At 43.4% G+C, this 23,767-nt stretch overlaps 1 protein-coding gene across 1 annotated transcript in view; it reads right to left on the reverse strand.

Annotated features, from left to right (window-relative positions):
* GPR179 (G protein-coupled receptor 179) overlaps positions 1-23,501 on the reverse strand; it is a 152,934-nt gene extending 129,433 nt beyond the window's left edge. Inside the window, exon 1 of the mRNA XM_063959656.1 lies at positions 21,795-23,501. Coding sequence (XP_063815726.1) covers positions 21,795-22,765 — 971 coding nt within the window. The 5' untranslated portion in view covers positions 22,766-23,501. The remainder of the gene's footprint in view (positions 1-21,794) is intronic.
* Between the last annotated feature and the right edge of the window lie 266 nt (positions 23,502-23,767).

Genomic DNA, 23,767 nt, shown 5'->3' on the forward strand with positions numbered 1-23,767 from the left:
ACCAGACGCGCCTGATCCACGGAGAGTTGTCTGAATCCCATCCAGCCGAGTAGAGAAATCCTGGAGACAGCGGATGATGTGGCCCTGTGCAGCCTCCTGATGTTCTAGTCGGGCTGCCAGTTCTTGCATCGGCCTGGCCGCTTGATCCTGGTCTTCGGCTGGATTCATTAGGTCAGTGCTTACTGTCACAACTGAGGGCCTGAGCTGACGGGAGGCAGCCTCAGTTGTAGGGGCTGAGATGTACCGGAACCTGGGAGGTTGTATCAGACCCCTGGACATGTAAGTAACATGAAGAAGAACCGCCCGAAGGCGTGACCACGACAACTTGAATAAAAGTCAATGATGTTTATTTATGACAAACTCCATGCATCACAGTAGCAGTAAAAGAAACATAACAGTCAGCAAAGAATAAATACAGTTCCTGGGAACTACAGGGTGGCAGGAGCCACAGGGCACTGGTAGTGTGAGATAGTTCTTATAATCTTCTAGATGGAAAGTCCTTACCAGGCCCGACTGTAGCAATGGAGATAACCCAGGATTGTACCAGCTGGTGTTCAAGGAAAAGCTGGGCTGCTGAAGATAAAACGGCTGCTGTGGATACTGGCTGGAACCAGACTGTTGTTGGCACGGAGTGGATACTGGCTGGAACCAGTTAAATAATAAATGAACTTGGGAGCGATGAAATATGAGCTGAAGTTAGGAGTTTGAGAGCGGTGAAATTATAATACCGGTGGAGAGTGGTAAAGTGTAGAAAGGACACCGGCCCTTTAAGAGAAGCTGTAATCTGCTGGAAGCTGGGCTGGAAGCAGGTGATGTTGTAGCTGGAAACAGATGAATCCACAATGGATCGGAGAGTCAGGCTACACCGCAGGTGGAATGCTGGTGCGGGTCTCTATGGTGGAAGTCTTGAGACAGGAGCTGGAACCTGGAAGACAATCACAGGAGAGAGACAAACAGGAACTAGGTTTGACAACCAAAGCACTGACGCCTTCCTTGCTCATGCACAGTGTATTTATACCTGCAGCAAGGAAGGGATTGGCTAGGCAATTATGCAGATTATCAATACTGAGAACAGATTGGTGGAAATGATCAGCTGACAGAATCCAAGATGGCTGCGCCCATGCAGACACTTGGAGGGAAGTTTGGTTTGTAATCCATGTGGTAATGAAAACAGTAATGGCGGCGCCGGCCACCGGAGACAGGAGGCGCCAAGCTGACAGGTGCACATCCAACCACGCGGACACAGCGGAGGCCGCGGCTGACGTAATCGCCACTCAGACACTCTGCATGCAGAAGCTCAGGGACGGCGGCGGAGGCCGCGGGAGACGCCATGCCAGGTGTAATATGGCGTTTACTGTGACAGCGTCTCAGAGTGACAGGAGAGGATACAGGAATGTAAACATCAGGATAACAGATGGGATCCGGTCCTGGAGCGCTGAGCCAGCCTTAGGAGGCATCTGATGGGTAAGAAATGGCGTCCAGATACCCGGATCGTGACACCGTGCCTGGTAGGCTGGTGTGTGGAGGCGGTCTTTGTGTCAAAATTAAGCTGCAGGTACAATCTGTAACTGGTTTCGCTCCTGTAATGGGAGCTTTTTCAAAAAGTTAAATAAATATGGTGATTCAGACTTTAAATACCTGCTGCTTTAATTACTTACAAAATCTCATAGGTTGAAAGGTCTGCACACTTTGATTAGATAACCTCAGACATCTGTTCATATCCACTATTTAGTGAAAAAGGTTATTTACTATTTGTCACAGTTTACAACAATCTTAATACCATGTATAGTAATATACATAATCTATACTGAAAAAAATCTATGAATATAAAATTACTTAAGATAAAATAAATATGTAATTAATATTCGAAACAGTATGTATTATACTGTCTACTAAAAACAAAATTTGGAATTTGGTCTCCTGACCTTCAGATTCCTAAACCATTGCGCTACCCCTATTCTATATACTATACATGTGCAAAACCAGGGCCTATTGCTAATACAGAGATTATCACACCCAGTCTCAGGCAATCTATGTTTTTATTTAAGCCCTGGGGTACTAAGGTGTTTAACTTAAATATCTAAAATACTTCTATGGAACACAGATTTCTGAATCTATCACCTCCTCTAAATGTGTAGCTAATAAAAAATAAAAAAAGGAATAGATATAACTGGTAAACATTTAGCACAGTTATAATTCAGTCTTAAAAATATTACAGTGTAGGAGATAGAAACATTTGAATTTGACGGCAGATAAGAACACCTTGGCCCATCTAGTCTGCCCCTTTTACTTGTTATCCTTTAAGTAATCTCAACCCTTTTTGAACCTTAATTCTTTCTAAGGATATTCATATGCCTATCCCAAGCATGTTTAAATTGCTCTACAGTCTTAGCCTCTACCACCTCTGATGGGAGGCTATTCCACATATCCACAACCCTTTCTGTGAAGTAATTTTTCCTTCAATTTCTCCTGAACCTGCCTCCCTCCAGTTTCAGTGTATGTCCTCGAGATCACTAACAGGTTGAACTCGATGGACAAATTGTCTTTTTTCAACCTCAGAAACTATGTTATTATGTAATATGGTGTATACCAGTGCACTTTAAACCTCGAGGACGAGTGGTTCTACCTACATATTGTAGGTTACATCCGTGAAAAAAGTGAAACATAGATACAGTACTCAGAATCACAGTTTATAAACTCCTATACATTGAATTTCTCTCCAGATACAGTCGAAACAACACTGGCACATCTATGATCTATAAATTCACATGTAATACATATGGTTTTTCCTTTTTTTTTCCAATAAACTTTTTATTGAGACATCACTGATATCACATTACATAATAAAGATGTACAGAGATTGTAAAATACAGTAACGCAAAGGTATTGTAGCTAGGGGTTGTACAACAAATTCACACATGTCAAACTACAAAGACTTTTGCATTATAATTGAGTAATCTTTCAGTACACTGATGGTATTATACATCATAGACGTATCCATAAGGGGAGCCATCACAATCGTCCGTTCTTAAACCAGAGACAGAGGCTGGTCCTGCGCAGCCAGTCTAGTTAAGTACCACGTAGTGTTCTTGAGGCTGTTATGAATGTGTAGCCGTGTAGTGAGGGGCAAAGTGGAGATATAAGATTCCCAGAGATTGAAAAACCTATCAACTTGTTTACCTCTATCTACAATAGCCTCCACCCAGTCCATCCTGAATATATGGTGTAGTTTACTCAAAAATAATGGTATCTGTGGTGGCGTACTATCTATCCACCCTTGTAGAATCGTTTTTTTCCCGCCCGCACTAAGGGTTATCAGTAGTTTTTTACATTCCGATGGCATGCGGAGAGCGGGATCAATGATACCCAAAACTGCCCATTCGGGGGTAAAGGGCACATAGGTTATTAAATTAGCCTCCGCATATCTCCTAATGAGATGCCAAAAATATTGTACAATTGGACATGCCCACAAACAAAGATATGTGTCAGCCTCACTCTGGTGGCATCTTGGGCAAGAGTGTGTTTCCGACGTTCCCATATGGTAGCGTCGTAACGGGGATAGAAAAGTGTTATGATACACATTAAGAAATAATTCAGTGTACATGCTTGCTGGGAGGACCTTTCGGGAGTATAGTAGTGCTTTTTCCATTATTGGTATGGTCAGTCCAGGAAAGTGAGCCAACCTGTCACAGTAGCGTGATCTAATATTGTCCTCAAAAAAGTATAGTGTATGGATATGGCCTTGTGACTCGGTACAGGGTGCAGTAAGAGGCTATCTAGAGGATTAGTCCAGTCCCCCTCCGCAAAATGTGTAAGAATATGCCTAACGTAAAATTGTGTTTGCAAAAATGGAAGGGGAGACGAAACGACCACAGCATGTCTTTTGAAACCTCGGAGAAGGTGAGCAAACTGTGGTCCTCCACAGATACCAATGACCGAATCAATGCTATACCAGCCTCCCTCCATGTTGTAAAGGGATGGGCAGCCATGCCGTCCAAAAACTCTGGGTTTTTAATTAAGGGCAAGTGTAATGAGTAGTATTGATTCAATTTCGCATTGTGCCACATTTTCCTAGTAGACCACAAGAGTGGGTTAGACCTGACATGGTCCGGTATCTCCCAATCATGTTGGTGAAGAAAACATGTCAGACCCACATTTGCTAAAAAGTTCTGTTCGAGGGATGTGTTCGTATATATACAGAGCTATTTTGCAGCCAATCTCTCAAGTGTCTCAGAAGTGCAGTGTGATTATAAACTACTACATCTGGAAAGTTGATACCTCCATTGGACTTAGGTTGGGCAAGTTTACGCAAAGCAATACGTGCCCGGCCTCCCTTCCATATAAAGGTTCTGATAAGTTTGTTGATCGTTTGGACGTCCTGTTTAGTCAGCAGTATGGGAAGTGTTTGCAGTGGATATAATATGCGCGGTATAGCCACCATTTTTAGCAGGTTAGCCCTGCCTAAATATGACAGTGGAAGACGTTCCCATCTCTTAATATCATCAGTTAGAGTGTGTATGGCCTTGCTTACGTTGATTTTGTATAGTTCAGATATATAGCGTGGCACCATAATACCCAAATATATAATATAAGTGGACACCCAGTGTAAGGGAAAGTGTGAGGTCCAACTCGGACATGTCACATTACCATACAACAATAATGCTTTAGATTTGTCCATATTGATACTAAAACCTGAAATGCGGCCAAATAATTGGATCATGTCTAGGATCAAGTTAAGGGAATGCTCAGGGTCAGATATATACAGAAGGATATCATCAGCGAAAGCGGATAGCTTAATTTCCTGTCCACCCACTTTTATACCCCAAAAAACTGACCAATCCTGCAGTGTCCTAAGCAACGGGTCGAGGGCCAAATTAAATAGCAGCCGCGATAGAGGGCATCCTTGACGGGTACCCTTTTACAAAAGAAACCGTTGGCCCCTGATCCCAAGCCTCTTCTCTCCAACACAGTAAACAAATGTGGCCACAAGACCATGTCAAAGGCCTTACTGGCATGGAGGCTGAGAAGTATATTCGAGTCTGTACATGGAGATTGGGATGCCGCCGCCGCCACCGGATTGCTTTAACCGCATGTCTACCAGTTACAAAACCCATTTGTGTTGTGGTGAGTATATCAGGGAGAATGGACTGAAGCCGCATCGCCATTATCTTGGCCAATACTTTGTAGTCAACATTTAATAGACTAATTGGTCTGTATGAGGAAAGAAAATTGGCGTCCCTACCAGGTTTGGGGATAAGTGTAATAAATGCTTCATTAAAGAGAGGAGATGGAGAGCTCCTTTCATGTATAGCTTGAAACAATTCCAATAGGGTGGGGACAATGTGGGCCTGTAACATGCGGTAGTAATCTCCCGACAGGCCATCTGGACCCGGAGATTTACCATGAGGTAAATTGGAGATAACAGTGTTAATTTCCTCCGTTGTTATTTTTCCCATAAGGGCTTCTCTCTGGTCTCGAGTCAGAGGGGGCAATACCTCATCTGTGAGCAGCTGTGACTGTATATCAGTATCTATTTGTGCCGAGCTAAACAAGGATTGAAAATAGGATTGAAATTGTTCCACTATTTCTTGAGATTTGGTGATAATACGACCGGACCTGGGGTGGTGTATAGCGGTTATAATGTGTAGTTTTTTGGGAGGCCGGGAAATGACTGCCAGTAATCTACCAGCCTTATTGCCCCATCTATAAAATGTATTTTTGGTAAAGTCTAAGGAGTGTTTCGCCTGGGTGGCTAAATAAGTTTCAAGCAGGCGCCTAGCCTGTTTGTACTCAGTAAGGGTGATCTCGGTTGGAGTGGAAGTGTATGTTTGGAAGGCTGTGGACATTGCCGCTTTTAACGCAGTGTATTCCAGTTTGGATTCCCTTTTTTTTCGGGTGACATAATTAATAATGTGACCCCTCATCACTGCCTTGGAGGCGTTCCAAAAGATGTCAGGTCTATCCCAGTAATCCACATTTTCATCCACATAATTGGTCCAATGATATGTAAGATACAATTTAAAATCCTCTGAGTCTGCCAAGTATTGTCGGAATCTCCAGATACGATCTGTCGAGTGCATATGGGGGTGGGTTAATGCCAGCGTGACAGGGGCATGATCAGAGATCAATATATCAAGTATATCCACCCCAGCAACCTGGGACATTAAGTCATCGGCAATTAAGAACCTGTCAATACGAGACAACGTTCCATGTGCCAGTGACAAATGGGTATGCGTTTTGTCGGTTGGGTGTAGCAATCTCCATGGATCAGAGATGTCTAAGGAATCTCTAAATGTCAGTAAATGTCTGCTCTGGGAGTCAGTGGTTCTCGGCATAGTCGGTGACCTGTCAACTGTAGGGTTGTCTACCATGTTATAGTCTCCACCGACTATTAGAGAATGATAATTAGTTCTGCCTAGAAGAATGTGGGTGATGTCTTGAAGGAATGTGTGTGTATTAACATTCGGGGCGTATAAGTTGACAAGGGTAAATTTGGAATGAAAAAGCTCTATGTCCATTATGATATATCTGCCTTCGGGGTCAATGATTTCTGTCAAAACAGTGACGGGGAGATTTTTTCAAAAAAGTATGGCAACCCCTCTGGCTTTCGTACGAAAAGGAGCAGCGATACAAGAACCAAGCCATGGAGCTTTCAATACATTTTCCTCGCCCGTCAGCCAGTGTGTTTCCTGTAAGAAAATCACATCCGGGTGACAGCGTTTAAGGTGCGTGACCACACGTCATCGCTTGACAGGGGAATTAAGTCCTCCTACATTCCAAGAGATGAATTGTAGTGGCTTCGGGGGTATTACCTCAGATGAGGAAGAATCTGCTGACGGCATGGCTACCCAATCCCCTCAGGGCAGTGAATTATCTGACGGATAAACAACATAAGTAAGCATATAATGGCGGCTCCCCTCCTAACCCAAGATCCCCAGGATAGCAAATATTTCAACAGCAGTAACATCAGTATAATATGAAATGCAATGCACAGTCTCAGTATTTGAGATATCAAATGTGTATCATAATGTCTCGTACCTCTATTTTCTAACATTTTCCTAACAACCAAAATTATGGTGGGCACCAGCTAGGCCTAGTGGTGCGCACACTGAACACTATCAAAAATAATCACTGAATTAGTAAGAATAAATACTTATAGGTAAATACAGAATCAACTAGAATAAGAAAGAGAAAAAGAAAAGAAAAATTTATAAGGTAGGTTAACACATATCCGCCCGAGGCGGGGATACCCGAACCGCTCAACCTTTTGCGCCCCACTGACTGATATCCTAACTAATAGGCGACCTTGATGGGGATCTGTGAGTCAGGAAACGAGACCGCGCCACCTCTGGGTCAGTATAAAACATCTGATTTCCATTCTCTAATACCCGCAATTTACATCTGGTTTTTCCACATCTGTAACACCCTTTTATTTTACTTGGTAATAACCACCAATGGCGGATCTATAATGGGTGCAGTGTGTATGGTGCACACGGGCCACTGAGTCCAGAGGGGACCCCCCCTCCCCAGGGACCCCACCCCCTGCACACGCTGAACCCATTTTTTAAATACTTACCCCTCCGGAGTCCGGCGCCGATGTTAGCAGTGCTATGGCATCACCGTGAAAATGGCACAGCTGCCATATTCACAATGTTCTGTGCATGCGCAGTAGAGAAATCACTGCTAAAATGTCCACCACACCATTTTCCCGGTGATCTGCGCATGTGCAGTAGAGTCTGAGCCCTCTAGTGCTCAGACACTCCAGCACTGCTGGCAGAGAGGAGGGGGCCCGAACGGAGGAGACAGCACAAAGGCCTCCTCCTCTCTTAAAGCGCACCTGGTAACCACCTACCTGCACTGTTTTCTTCTTTTCTGTTTTTAATTGCATTCGATTTCTTTAATATGATTGAAGCAATCATGCTCTTAATATTCTTTTTCTTTCTAAAGATTACCCTTAACGTAGGTTCTATATACTGTGAGAGAATCTGGTCTTGGTTTTGACACAAAATGAATGTTTAGTGTGTTGTTCCTGTTCTTTCTTCGATCGATCTTTTCCAGTTTTGCTTTTCATTACCATAAATGTATTCTTAGCTGTACTTAATACTTTATTGCAAGCTTTTTGAAGTGGAGACCTAGGATATCCTCTTGAAGCAAATTCATTCAACATTTTGTTAGCTTGTAACTTAAAAATGTCTTTAGAACCTTTCTTCCTTACAGACGCTTTACCGTAAATTAATTTTGTACAATAGACTACCTCATATTCGCAGAGATATCCTCATTAATTGTTCAAATATTACCGAGCCTGTAGACTTAGCCAACTAGTTGCCTGGTATTCTCCCAAGGGAACCAAATGCTGGGTTAATCTTTCATGGCTCCCCCCAGAATCACAGACCTTCCTCAATTTCAGTGGTCCTTTCGGTCAAACTTACTCTCTCTGTTTTGGATTTGCTTGATGCTAATTTTGCCTTGTCTAATCACCCATCGTGTCAGACACCTATATGGTATTACCCCTCTTTTCCCCATGGTCACTCATCCACATGGTTTCTACCTGGTCAGCAGCTGGCATCACCCGCTTTCATAATTTTTTGGGTGGATATGCTCCACAGTCTTTCTTGGAACTACGGGAGAAACACTCTCTTCAACAGTCCTGTTTTTATCAATATCTCCAGATCCATCATTTGATTACTTCATCTTTCTTCTCCAGATTATCTACGAAACCCCATGGCAATGGAGCGCCTTTGTGTTTACAGGTCCCCCGACAAGGGCACTGTATTTCAAATTTACCACTTTATTTTTGCCCAGGAATCTCCACCCCTGGAGATCCATGAACGTTGCTGGGAAATGGGCTTAGGTACCTCTCTAGGTGAGGACGCATTGGAGACAATTTGCCTCAATGTATCGAAATGCTCTATTAGTGTTTCTATTAAGGATAACTCTTAAAAGGTATATACCCAATGGTACTTTGTTCCAGAGCGTTTACATCAAATATACCTAAGTACCCCCAACCTCTGAGACAATGCAGACATTTGATTCCTTTTTTCACATATGGTGGACATGTCTACGTATTGCCCCTTTCTGGTCGATGGTCCAGTCCCTTTTCTCCTCATTAGTCCCCCTTGATTCCCACTTACTCTAGCCTCATTGCTTCTGTGTGCCCCAGCCTGCCAGTTATTTAAACTCGAGAACAAATTGGTTCTACATAGCTCATGTGTCAATATCAAATTGCTAGGTCATCAAAGCAATCATGTCCTCCAACCCGTCAACTGCTTCTCAACCAAATTTGGTTTGTGGCCAAAATGGAGTACATAACAAGTCTCCAAAGCAACACAGTGGACAAGTTTATTGCAGTGTAGGCTTCACGGTATAGGTAACTCCTCCAGGCTTTTCCTAATCACCTGCCCTCTGTTCCCATCATTGTCTCTCTCTGGCTCTCCTTTCAACTTCCCATTTTTTTTCTCCTGACTATGGCCCCCTTTTTCTTTTCTCTTTCATACTTCTATTTCTTCCTCAGCTTGTCCTCCTCCCTCCCATTTCCTATTTTTACTATGTTCTATCCTCTCTCACCACTTCTGTTTTATTTTTTTTTATTTATTTGGTTACTTTTTTCTCCCCTTTTATTCTTTTTTGAATACGAATACTCTCCACAGTACGATTTTTAAGACTCCTTGAAATTACCGAGAAGCTTTCATGTATTGCTACCATATGACTTATTTTTTACTTTCACACTGATATCATTCTTTCTTAATGTTAAGAAGTTATTGCATGTTATGTTTTATTTATATATATATATATATATATATATACTATCTTTGTTTGTATGTATGTTGACTTTATGTGATCCCCCTTGTCACCTAATTTCTCTCGGTGGTTGGATCATCTTATTTCTGTCTATTATTGTCTCCTCAATAAAAATGATACAATAAAAAAAAATGTCTTTAGAAGTGTAATTGTGAACCCAGGTTTGTAATAGCCACTTGTGAAATGCAAGACATTATTAGTATCAACTTTTTTCTTATAATTTTCAGTGATAATGAAGGGGCCATCCGTGGAGTTTGTTAGATCCAAGAAATTCACTGTGGTGTGATCAAAACAATATGAAGATTTGAACTTACATTTATTATAATTTAAAATATTAACAAATTCACGTGCTTTTTGTGAACTCCCACCCCAAATAATAGTCAAATCATCTATATAGCGGCCATAGTACACTAGATTTGCGCCATATGGTCCATCGCAGACATATGTCTGTTTGAAAACTCCCATGTATAAATTAGCAAGACTTGGCGTGAATCTACTGCCCATGACCACTCCTATCACCTATAAAAATTATCAAAAGTGAAGTAATTGTGTTCTAAAATAAAAGTGATGGCTTCTATCAAAAATCTATTTAGACCTAAAGACATATCTGAATCTGTGTCTAAAAAGTATTTGACGGCTCTAACACCATTCTCATGAGGTATGTAAGTATACAGAGCTTGCACATCAAGTGACAAAAAAGAGTAACTGGATTTACATTTAGTGGTTTCCACTTTATGAAGTACATTTGTGGTGTAGTGAATATAGGATTTTAAACTGACCATATATTTTTGAAGAAAACTTAAAATAAATTGTGACAATATAGAAGTGAGGGACCCAATACCTGAAGTAATAGGTCTCCCGGAGGTGCAGTGAGTGATTTGTCAATTTTGGGAATGTGATAAAAAATAGGGAACACCGGGTGCTCTATAAACAAAAATAAATATTCATCCTTGAATCTAATGTCTCCACGAAGAGTCCCATCCAACATCTCCTTATATTGTTTGAGAAAAAACACTAGTTGGATTTCCATCTACTTTATTTTAATTTTGTATCATTAAGTTGTTTATATGCTTCTTCCAGATAATATACTCTGGTCATGATAACCACTCACTCTCCTTTGTCTGCACTTTTTATAACGAAAGACTCGTCCTTCTCCAATTCTTTTAAAGCATTTTTCCTTAGATGTAAGATTAGACCAGCTAGGTTTTTGATTGTTACAGATCCTCTGGAAATACTCCATGTTTTGTTTTTTTTAATAAAAATACATAATGGGTCCTGACTTTTGACTAATGGGATTAACTTTGGACTTTCTCTTAAATACAGTTCATCTGAAACACCCAAATTCACCTGAAACATGACCCTCTTCCCGTAAATCTTCCAATAAATATATAGCTTCCATATCGTGTGAATCTAATATGATGGGAGATATTTCACCATCTTTTACTTGTTTCAGTTTTTTCAAAGCAAAATATCTCTCTCTACACGAATTTCCACAAAATAATTTAGCTGCATATATAGGTCAATCATGTTAGGCTTTTGTGTAGGGGCAAAATTAAGTCCTTTAATTAAAATATTAATTTGATCATTAGTCAAGGCCTTATCCGTCAGATTGGAAATTCCTTTCTGATTTACATTAACCTTGGTCTACTTGTGCAATTTCCCCCTGCCTCCTCTAGTACCTCTGAACCCCTGTATCTTTTGGGAGTTCCTATTGTCAATGGAGTAAACCGATTGCTGTTTGCAAATCGGTCTAACTGATAACGTTCTTCTAAAAAATGATTGTCCTGTTGTGCAAAGCGAGTATTATTACTATAATTTCTACCTGTATATAGGTTCTATTTCTCCATTCAGGTCTTTTTTTCTCTCGAGTTTAGTGATGACTGTTCCCATGAATTTTTTGGGGGATCGTTTTTAAAATGAGGTCTAGACTAATTTTTAGGGATTTATTTTTGTTCTTTTGAAGTGAATGCATTCCTCTCAGGATATGTAGATTTTTCTCTTTTTCTATATGTTCTTACTACATTTTCTTTGTAATCTCTGTGGTCCCTAGCTAACCTTTCTTCTTCAAAGACAGCGTGCAGCTGCACCTGCTTTACTACAGTGCTTATTGGAACTGTCTGTTTATTCCACATTTGGATCCATTTTGCACAAGCATTTTGTGAGTAAAACACGAGATTATCAAACAGCCTGCACATTAAGGAACTTAATAAAGGTATTTTTGCACCAGCAGCTACAATCCATATACAGGTTGAGTATCCCATATCCAAATATTCCGAAATACGGAATATTCCGAAATACAGACTTTTTTGAGTGAGAGTGAGATAGTGAAACCTTTGTTTTTTGATGGCTTAATGTATACAAACTTTATTTAATACACAAGGTTATTAAAAATATTGTATTAAATGACCTTCAGGCTGTGTGTATAAGGTGTATATGAAACGTAAATGAATTGTGTGAATGTAGACACACTTTGTTTAATGCACAAAGTTATAAAAAATATTGGCTAAAATTATCTTCAGGCTGTGTGTATAAGGTGTATATGTAACATAAATGTATTCTGTGCTTAGACTTAGGTCCCAACACCATGATATCTCATTATAGTATGCAATTATTCCAAAATACGGAAAAATCCGATATCCAAAATACCTCTGGTCCCAAGCATTTTGGATATGGGATACTCAACCTGTATATATTAAATTGATTTCAGAGATGTTTGCCCAGCCCTGTGCCACATACCGCAACCTGCAGCGCTTGTGGAAAAACTCCTATAGCGTGAAGACATACATAATATTTTTTACACCCTTTTAGTGATGTGGACACGTCTCCATTGTTTTAGCCACACCCATGCTCCTGTACCCAGGCCCATCCCTGCTTCGACGACCCTGCCTGCAGATACTGAGAGGTGAAAGTGAAAAGATGCTGATGGATTAATAACAGGGTCTGGAGATAGTGACAGGTGTTTGTCATACCTCCCAACTGTCCTGGTTTTTGCGGGACAGTCCCATTTTTGTGGGGCTGTACCGCTGTCCCACCCGCGGGTCGCAGTGTCCCGTGGTGGTGGGGGGGTGGGGGGGGACAGTTAGGAAGTTCCTGTACTCGCTGCCCTGCTTAGCACAGCGTTTATTCACGAGACAGAGGGACTGGGACAAAAACGGGAGGCATGGCAGGCGGTCGTGACATTGCAGCGAAGCCACGCCCCCTTCCCCGAGACCATGCCCTTTTCTGGGTGGGCACAGCTTCGCTGCGCAGAAAGTCCCACTTGGAAGATTCTAAGGGTATATTCAATTGAAGTCGAAAACTGCTGTCTGTCGAAAAGACGGCAGTTTTTGACTTTTTAAGGTAGAATCCTGATTCGACCTATTCAATATTTTGCTTAATTTTTTGACAAGTCAATCAATTCGACTTGTCGAAAAGCACGTGGATCGGCGGAATAGCTGCCATTCCACGTGTTGATTTTGAAAACGGGGCCAAATCCGTCAGGTTTTGGCCCCCTTTTCGACCATCTCAGTCGCTGCTGGAGCCGGGTGGAAGCTGCCGTGAGGTCGGGCGGCTGAGTGACATCCTGCTGCAGCGCTACTCCATAGCGCTGATCTCCCTGTATGTCCGCCGGCTGTCCCCCCGTGGCTCGCCCACCTTCTCCTCCTCTGCGTCCCATCTAAATTCAACTTGAAAAAGTCGAATTAAGATGGGATTGAATAGGAGTTGTCGGATCCATTCCGACAAATACATGTCGGAATGGATCCGACTTTAATTGAATATACCCCTAAATGTTGGGAGGTATGGCTTGTATCTTTATAAAGGTATGTTAATTTGCAAAATACATAACATCAGACACAGAGAGCAAAAAGGGGCCAATTCAGAGCTGACTGTAAGTCCGTTTCACGTGCAGATCTTGCAGGTTTTTGCACTGTGAAGCTATATAGCTAAGTGCAGGCACATAGAATTACCTCCAGTATGTATTAGGTGTATATGGAAAATAAATGCATACTGTGTTTAGACTTGCGTCCCAGCCCCAAATTACATCATTATGGTATGAAAATATTCATAAATACAGAAAAATAGGAATACTTCTGGTACCAAGCATTTCTGATATATGGGAGACTTAACTTGTATAAAAAGAAGAGATTTCATCTTGTGGAGCAATATTCTGGAAACTATGGATGGCGAGGACACATGAAGCTTTGTTTGGGCACTACAGGACTGATTCGGGTGGCACTTGATATGCCGGCTGTCGGGATCCCGGCGCTCAGCATACCGGAGCCGGAATCCTGACAGCCCGCATACCGACAACTCTTTTCCCTCTTGGGGTGTCTACGACCCCCCTGGAGTGAGAATAAATAGCGTGGCGCTCGTATCACGCCATCGTGCCTGCAACGTGGCAAGCGCAGCGTGCCCGCAAGGGGCTGTTTTGCGCTTGCCCCGCTGGCGATATACTGGCGGTCGGGATCCCGGCGCCGGTGTGCTGGGATCCCGAGTGCCGGCATACCGTAGTACACCCGCCTGATTCATCTCAGTACGCAAATGAAATTGCTTATTTTGTAGTTTAAGGAACCGCTAATGTTAGCAAATGAAGCTGGCGCCTAGAACTGAAAAAAGCCAACCACAGGAGCCATGGCAAACTCATTTACAATTGTGTACACATTCGCGACCTACATTATACGCAAAAACAAGGAACAACTGAGCTAAGGTTGGTCAATGGCTATGCCATTAAATCCTCATTGTGAGCGAGAACGCAGCGGCACCTTTGCACATGGGCATTGTGATCGCATCACATGCCCAGTCTGAGAATAACGCACGTCCTGCACAAAATCCAAGATTGTTACAACGAATGCTTTCACCTGTCTCCAACCATTAGCCAAAACATTTACTTTCAACAGCCACATATTGGGGGTAATTCTGAGTTGATCGCAGCAACAAGTTTGTTAGCAATTGGGCAAAACCATGTGCACTGCAGGGGAGGCAGATATAACATTTGCAGAGAGAGTTAGGTTTGGGTGGGTTATATTGTTTCTGTGCAGGGTAAATACTGGCTGCTTTATTTTTACACTGCAATTTAGATTTCAGTTTGAACACACCACACCCAAATCTAACTCTCTCTGCACATGTTAAATCTGCCTCCCCTGCAGTGCACATGGTTTTGCCCAACTGCTAACAAAATTGCTGCTGCGGTCAACTCAGAATTAGGCCCATTGTAACCCATGCACGGCAGTACAAATCAAGCAAGGTGATTCAGGCACACTGAGGAACTTCAGCTGCTTTAACTCTGTGCAGAAGACAATACAAGATTTATAAATGACCTCCACAGGTGACACGTGCGTGTATCATATGTGGTATTGATGGGTTAGGGCAGGGAATGGCAATACTGAAGGGTGAATGTACTGTACAATATGAAGGTAAAGAAAAGTGGGTCTATGCAGAGTGGACTGCAAGTCAGTTTCACGTGTTGATCTTGCAGGTTCTCGCACTGAGCATGCTCTATAACTGAGCACAGGTAACTGTGGATAATTCATATTTGTATGCTACTGGGACATATTGTGAACATTCACATACCGTATGTATGCTGTTCGGTTGCATTTCCATTCATAGGCAAAGTTTAACAAGAGCGTGAAATATGTTATACATATCTGTATTTTTAGTTGCTTTTTGTTTTTACCATGATTAAAATATTTATAACCAAATCTTACTCCAGCTTAAACATTCATAGATATGGCTGTGGGGTTCATTTTTATCTGTGCATGCAAAGTGTGTGTAATTACATCCGAACGTGCTCACTCTTTATCAGCCACAAAATCTTTGCTGACAGGAGACTATAATATGAAGATATTCATTAGTAAAGAAATAATCTGCAGGTACTGTCAGGTGCAGGGGCATCTTCAGAGAGGAGGAGAACCGTGTAGTCTCCTTCTGGGCATTCTCCTCTCTAGCAGACAGTGCTATTGACTACCCTAGAGTCTAGTGTGCATGTGCAGGTCTCCGGGTCAAAGGTAAGGTGGCCATTTTCCCAGTGATTTCTGCAGCTCTGCTAATGCAATGCGGGACTACCGAGGGTGAGTATTGAATAAATGAGTGCAGGGTGTGCGGTGTGGGTCCCCCTGGACCGCAGCGGTCCGTGTACACTGCACACACTGCACCCAATATAAATACGCCAGTGATCAGGTGAGTGTATAATATGAAGATATGATAGATAAGGTCAGGAAGTGGAATTACTGAAAGATAACAATTCTATGAAGATCCAGTACTAAGTACAGTATCTGGCAGTATAATATGAATATATGTATAAGCAGAAAATGAATATATGATAGGTAAGGACAGGATCTAGAAGTACATTTGTTTATGTACTCTGCAATGGGCGCTGCAGATCCCTTGTGGCGCCATATAAATAAATAATAATAATACTGGTGGAACTATATAGTCTAGAACAGGATCTATAAAATAACTGCAGGTGACTATAATGTGAAGATACCGATTTGTAAGAATAGGATGTAAAGATTCTGTAAGGTGGGTGTAATATGAAGATATATGGTATATACACTGTTGCCGCCAAGTGTTTTTTTCCACATATTTTTCACTCGAATATGCATGTTAGGCTCTTAATGAGACTGCACTAATTCATTTGATATCCGACACTTCTGTGTGAGAATGAGTGTGACTCTGTATACGAAGTGCTACAATGCTGCAGACTTGTCGCTACTGCTACTGTGAAATGATGCTAATGCTGCAGCCAATGGGCTGTCTGTTGAGCCCACCAGCTGCAGATCTAATCCACTGTGTAGGGAAATAAGGCGTGCTATCGGAGTTCTGTGCAACCATATGGTTGCTCAGAATGTCAGACTAAATTTATTTGCTACCTTCCGATGCAGTCCCTGATGACGGCATGTCCCTAACACGCTCGCCTCCTCGAGCTACCTCCGGTTCTCCATGCAGTATAGATCTGCATCCATCTGCGTTGGCCATCGGGTACATGTGCAGTGTGTACTGGGCGCATGTGCATACGTAAAACATCAGGCATTTGCGCCCAAAGTTTTATTGCGTCCATGTCTGAATCAGGACCATTGTCAGAAGAGAAGATATGTTCGGCAAGGACATGACTGGTGACTATCATATAGATATACCTGTTAGTAAGGAGGAGCTCTGGAGATACTGAGCTGGATTCAGAGGTGGACGCAAGGACAATGTTTGTGCATTTGACTGAGGTTTTTGCTACGCGAGTCGCACTGCGCATGTGCCGCAATGTAGGGTGGATTAGGACACAGAGTGACAGATGCACATGCATAGCCAGATTAAGGAGGGGATGCAGTGCATATTGTACCCCGGGCCCTCCTTTGTCAGGGGGCCCCCCTGCCTAAGCCCACTGATATCACTAGCTTTCCCTCTTAATGTGAGAGCCAGAATACGAGCAGGACAGTATGCAGTGCAGGCAGAGACACAGGAATATCATGTTTCATGAGCTACGATGGAGCTTTCTGACCAGAGGAGAGATAGGAGCGTGGAGAGAGCTGTAAGTGACACAGGGATCTCAGCTTCTCCTCCTCCCCACCTGGGTGTCTGAGTCCTGTGTAATCTTTTATGCAACTAAACCATTTGGGTCTAGAGACAGAGACACACACAGAGTGTCCTCCTGAGTCCTGTCCCAGTGTGTAAGTAGTAAAAGCTGTTAAAGTTGTCTTTGTTCCACTACAAGAAAATTTTATAAAATAGTTGTCTGTCAATTAGGTGGAGCTACTGTATAAACAGTACCCAGGCATTATTAAACTATTACTTTAAAACTAATATACACCATTGGTTTACATTTAATATACACAATCTATACCTCCCACCATGACCCATTCCAGGAGGGACACAATGCTCTCTACCTGGACTTCCTTCTTAATGTATGATTGCAATCACCTGTGTTGAAATACCTTTCTTATCAATTGAATAGTTCAACACAGGTGACACCAATCATATATTAAGAGGGAAATCCAGGTAGAGAGCATTTTGTCCCTCCTGGAATGGGACCTGTTGGGCGGTATGCACAATCTAATATACACCTTCCATCAGGGCCCCCCTGGCTTAAGTGCCCCGGGCACCCCCAAGGCTTAATCCGGCCCTGACATGCGCAGACCCCCATTTTACAAGCCTGCTGAGGCCGGGGTTTCCATCTTTTGATGCAGATTTCCTGGCCTCTCTGAGTGATAAAACCGGGCATCCTGAGGAACCTGAAAGTTACTAATAACTTCACACTACCAATGCCGGATCCCACCCGGGAATTGAAAACGGGTCCTTCCCGGGTGGGATCCAGCATTGGACCCTAACAGGAGGCTTACCGATCTGGCAATATGCCGGGCCCATTGCCATAGCAGCGGGGAATGGAGCCGGCAGCGGGGGCTGAGGTGGCACTGGGAGATGAGCTCATCTCCGCGCCGCCTCTCCCTATTGTAGTGAACGGGTCCCAGGTCGCATCGACCCGGGAACCCGTTTACGCTGCCACTGACTCAGTATTCAACCCAGGAATAACACTGCTTTATTCCCGGGTTGATTTACCGGGTCGCCATGGATTTTGACTATGGCACTTTCACACCGCACACCAACCCGTGTTGACCTGGCAATATGCCGGGTCGAAACCGGGTTATTTGTGCAGTGTGAAAGGGGTATAAGATGTCCTGAATTCACACAGATGATCCGATGAAGCATCTTTGGACACAGCAGCAGATTAGCAGGAGGCAATTTAGACAAGATGCCTCCTTTGGTCTTAGTACATTTTATAGCAGCTGTGTTCAAAGACCTTTGACTCAGGCCCAGTGATAGTTGGTGGGAGGTAACTGTAGTGTGGCGACTGGGGGCGTGTCACAGCCAGTGACTGCGTCTGGCCCCGGCCTCTTACTTACGACCGACATTCTGAGCATCCATAGAATTGCTATGCTCCTCTGATGCTGCGTCTGTTCAAAAGACTACTCCTGCAACATTTGCATATCTTCTCAGATCCACTGCATACAAAGATGCAACAGCAATGAAATTAGTATCCACCTCTGAATCAGTACCACTGTCAGGCCAATTGAGTGACTATAGTATAAATTATTGGTTGGCAAGGTAGTGTATAATACTGTTTGAAGATATAATGGGTAAGTACAGGGTCTGGAGATGCTGCTAGGTGAGTATATGATATACCAATAACAGTGGTAAGAGATCTATATAAATAGGTATATAATACTGGATATAGCAGCAGATGAGACATTAGGGCCTAATTTTGAGTTGTACGCCAACCGCACACAATTCTGATAAACACACAGGTGGCCAGTGTCTATTGCACATGAGTCTAGGTCACACTGCACATGCGGGTTGAGTATGAAATCCTGGCAGACGAGATGACGGGTATCAATATCCCGACACCGGCATCCCACCCGCCAGATTGCCGGAAACAGGGGGAGCGATACGAGTGCCCTTACGGGGTTGGTGGCTCACTGCGCTCGCCACGAGATCTATTCCCGCTCTATGGGTGGACACCCACGAGTGGGAATAGCCGTGGCGAGTGCTGTCGGCATTTTGGCTGTCGGGATTTTGGCATCGCTATCCTGAACGCCGGGATCCCAACCGACATGAGATTAACTACATCCCGCACGTGCGTCACATTTGTTATTGCACTGAGATGCAGAACAAATTTGGATGCTGGGAGTGTGGAAGTCAGTGTGTGTTCCTGTGAGGTAACAGGGTAGGGGGGTGGCTGCCTAGAAGTGGCTGCATATAAACAGCTCACACGCGACACCATACTCGGACAGAGAAAGTGCACCTGCCAGTCTATAGACGCATTGAGACAGATTTGCACTGCTGCAAGTGTGCATCTCAGTTTGGAAGAAATTGGCCGTGGCCTTATCATAAAGACGCAGCAAAGTCACGGTCGCATCTGCGTGAGACTCTGAATCAGTCCCATTAACTGGATTTTACAATGTGAACATATGAGAGGTGTGAGATCATGATGTGTCTGAAAATAATGATGACTGACCTAAATATGCTTATAGCTGATAGCAGGGCCGTAACTACGTGTGTGCCAGGTGTGCCTGGCATACAGCGCAGTCGCCCTGAGGGCGCAACTGCCTGCATTCCCTAAAGTCAGCGGCATTATAATAAGTCAAATTGACTCATTACAAGCCGCCTGTGTGTGCCGGATCGAGGAGAGGAGCAGCTCCAGGGGCAGGGGAGGAGGAGAAGGGAGGGGGAGGAGAGAGCCGTAGCAGCGCACTGTCATTGGTGGTAGCGCCGCTGCAGCTGTCCCTCTCCTTCCACATAGGCTGGCCGCCGCTGTGAATGCTGGGATGCACTTCCCTCATCCCAGCATTCACAGCGGCGGCGACCAGCCAATGTGGAAGGAGAGTGACAGCTGCAGCATCGCCGCCACCAATGACAGTGCGCTGCTGCGGTTCCCTCCTCCCCCTCCCTCCTACTCCTTCCCAGGATCTGCCAACAGCTGCACCGAGGAGCCTGACTGCCTGAGCCAGCGGAGACAGTAAGTATAATCTATTCTGACTATCTATCTATCTTTATCTATCTATCTATCTATCTATCTATCTATCTATCTATCTATCTATCTATCCTGTCTGCCTGCCGTAATGTGTAATAAGGGGATGCTGTCTGCCATAATTTGTAAAAAGGGGGACTATTTTCCGTAATGTGTAAAAAGGGGACTCTGTCTGCTGTAATGTGTAAAAGGGGCTCTACCTGGTGTAGTGACGCTACTGTGCGGCATAATTTGAATAATGGAGACTACTGTGCACCGTAATATGAATTGGTATTTTTTTGTGGCCACACCCCTTCCCCATGAAGCCACGCCTGTATATTTTTTGCACGCGCCTACGCCGCGCACTGCCCCTGTTTTACATAAAGGGGGGGACGATGCCGTTTCTTGCACACATCGCTAAAATGTCTAGCTACAGTACTGGCTGATAGTAACATTTGGCTATTTAATGGCAAGGTTATGATATGTAACTAATGCTAGATAAGCATATTGAAAATAGTAAAATACAAAGATTCTGACACATCATCCTTGAGTGAAGATTCTGTATTTAGAGAAAAAAATATCTCTACTTGTAACGGACCTACATTTTTATTCTAGTATTTATTGAAACTACCAATTTACATAAGTTCTAGATGATACTTTAGACCCCTTAGAATATGGATGTAGCAGTGATTCATGGAAAGAAATGTGAATGCAACAGGTTGGATAGACATTGATGAGGATACATATATAATATGTTGGTGGAATAAGTGAGAACATGATCACACCGATAATTGATAAAAAGATAGGGAGAGCAATTATTACAAGTCATACATAAAGAAAATAGCAAAATATTTAGTCAGGGATAGCATATGGTAATATAATAATATTGTGGTTTAGTTTTTTAGATTTTTGTCTGGAAACAGCATGGAAAAACAGGATCTGGAGGAGACACTAATGGATGTGGGAAGAATATATGAACATTGGTTTTTGAGGCCTTTGCATCCGTATTATAAGGGTAGGCAGTAATGTGGGCAGCTGTATATGGATTTACTAATGAATAAAGCTATACTGAGATAGAAGGGCAGGGGTATGCACAGGCAGTTAGAACCTGGCATTTTAGGGCCATCTGCTCTCTGAAAGCTGGCGTACGGGAGATTTTCAGCTTAACAGCTGCTCAGTTTGAGGATGAATATGAGTGATACAGAAATCAGTGTGTGTTAGAGACTAATCTGAGGGGGGAGGGGGAAAAAGGAGGACAGGTGAGAGGCAAAATGGGCAAATAGCAATCATAGTATAGAATGAGATAATTAAGTGAAATGCACATACATAACCAGCATATTAGGGTATGACCCAGTTAGTATCATTCCCCTGGTAGTAATAATCACGTTGTATCACCAACACAGACACTACAGATATATTTTCAGTCAGGCCCTCTTCCCCCTCCCATCTATCCCCCCCTCCGCTACATGTTCCTCAAAGAGCCCATCTGTCCCCTTCCCACACATTAATATAGAGGCTTACTTACTTAAACTCTGGACTCAAATCAGGCTTCAGTCCATAAAATGCTGTGGACACTGAGATCATCCATCCTTGTACAAATCGACTCCCCTCACACTCCAGAAAGGGCTTAGACCACTGAACATGTTTTGGGTCCACAATGTAGCTGTCTCCCCGGCTCCACTTGGGAGTTTCCAGACTCTGGAGGTCATTCAGTAGAATTGCTTTGGTAAGAGAGGGGTAGGTTTGGAAGTTGTTCCAGGAACCACGGTCTATTCTGTGTCTTACACTGTAAAGTGATGAAGACAGGTCCTGAAGCAAAATTTCATGTCCTTCCTTGGTGGCCTGAAGAAGCAGCTGGGGCTTGGAGGACATGGGGTGTGCAGTGAAGGAGAGCATTGCCCGGTGTATATGTGGATCCCCCCCAGCCAGACTTCGAACCAAAGCATGATACCATTCCATATCTTCTCTTATGCTGGATTCTCGCATATCACTTGCCTGGAATATCATGTTAAGGAAGTTGGTAGCATGCAGCAAGTAATCTAGTGGCCGTCTCATTTGATGGAGAATTGACTCAGGTGGGGATCCCTGCAGGTCTGTTAGCTCAAACCTTCTTGAGCAGTTGGCTTCAGATAAAGACAGAATGTCCCCTGAGTGTAGGAAGTTTAGAGCTGCCTTCTTCCCATCTTCATCAGGCTGGTCCAAGTCCGATGTAGAGGGTACAGATGGAGTTGTATGAGTTTGAGATGTAGGAGAGGGTGTAGATGGAATTGGAGTAGGAATTGGATATGTGGGAGAAGAGTCTGGAAAATAAGTAAAAGATAATGGAACTGAAGGAGTAGGCAAGGGATATGCAGATGTTGGAGTCTGAGGTGGGGTTGGAGTTGGAGTCCATTCTTTAATGGCACTGCTCCAAGATGGGCTCTGAAAATCCTCATTGGCATGGAGAAAATGCTGGGCATGATGGCACAAAAGCAGCACCCACCATAGCACAGCCATCTCTCTGCAAGGAAGAAATCATGCCAGGGATTCCCTCCCTGCCAATCGTTGGAGTCTTGGTCCCTTTTCTTGTGAACAGAGGCACCCCATCACACAGCAGGTCCAAATGCCTATCAGGTCATGAATCCTCAGCTGTCTGACAAATCCTACAGAACAGCTCCTCAGTAACAGATCTCTGCTACAGCCTCACATGTACACTGTCGATATATTAGTTCTTCTCTATCACACTAAGATTCCCATGCTGCTTCCCACTCCCTCTTGTCTCACCCCTCCCTCTATATTTCTAGATCTTTATCCTATGAGTTTCTCTCAACAGTTTCTCTCTCTCTGTTTACACCCCCCTCTCCTTTTTTCTCTCACTCTCAGTTGTCTGTCTTTACAGATATATACCTCTGCTGTTTTTCTGCCTCTCCTGTTCTGTCTGTTCCTTCATCTCTTTCATGCAACTCCCTCCCTCTCTGTCTTTCTCCGTATGCTATGTATGTACACTTGCTCTGTTTGCTATGTATACGTCACTTGGTTCCTCAATCTGTGCCTGGCACTGCCCCCTGCCCTGTGCCCACTTCCCATGGCAGGGCTGCCTAATCCTTTCACTTGCTGATCGATGGAGGTGTGAGAGCAAGGAATGCTGGGGCACGAGTGAAATGCTCAAAGGCGAGGGAGAAGAGTATGGGAGAGGCAGATGTTAGGGAAAACTGGCACATGATTGGGGCACAGTGTGTTACATAGGAATGATGCTGAATAATGTGTGTGGAAAAGAATGTTTATTTTTATGCAAAAATCAATGAATACATAATCCTTTTGTGTATTGTTTGGAAAAAGCTCAGTACAGGGTTGCTGCTGAAGATAGATATTTTGGGGAGGGAAAGGAGTTGTTGTTTTGTGTGGGTGTGATGTGAGTCTTGGGGGGGGGGGGGGGGGGTATCATTCTCTATAATGTGTTTGGAAGATGGAAAACAAATGAAGGATGATCAGTGCTACAGTATGTGATCAGTTGCCAGT

The sequence above is a fragment of the Pseudophryne corroboree genome, chromosome 3 (genome assembly GCF_028390025.1).
Source record: "Pseudophryne corroboree isolate aPseCor3 chromosome 3, aPseCor3.hap2, whole genome shotgun sequence".
NCBI classification, from domain to species: Eukaryota; Metazoa; Chordata; class Amphibia; order Anura; family Myobatrachidae; genus Pseudophryne; species Pseudophryne corroboree.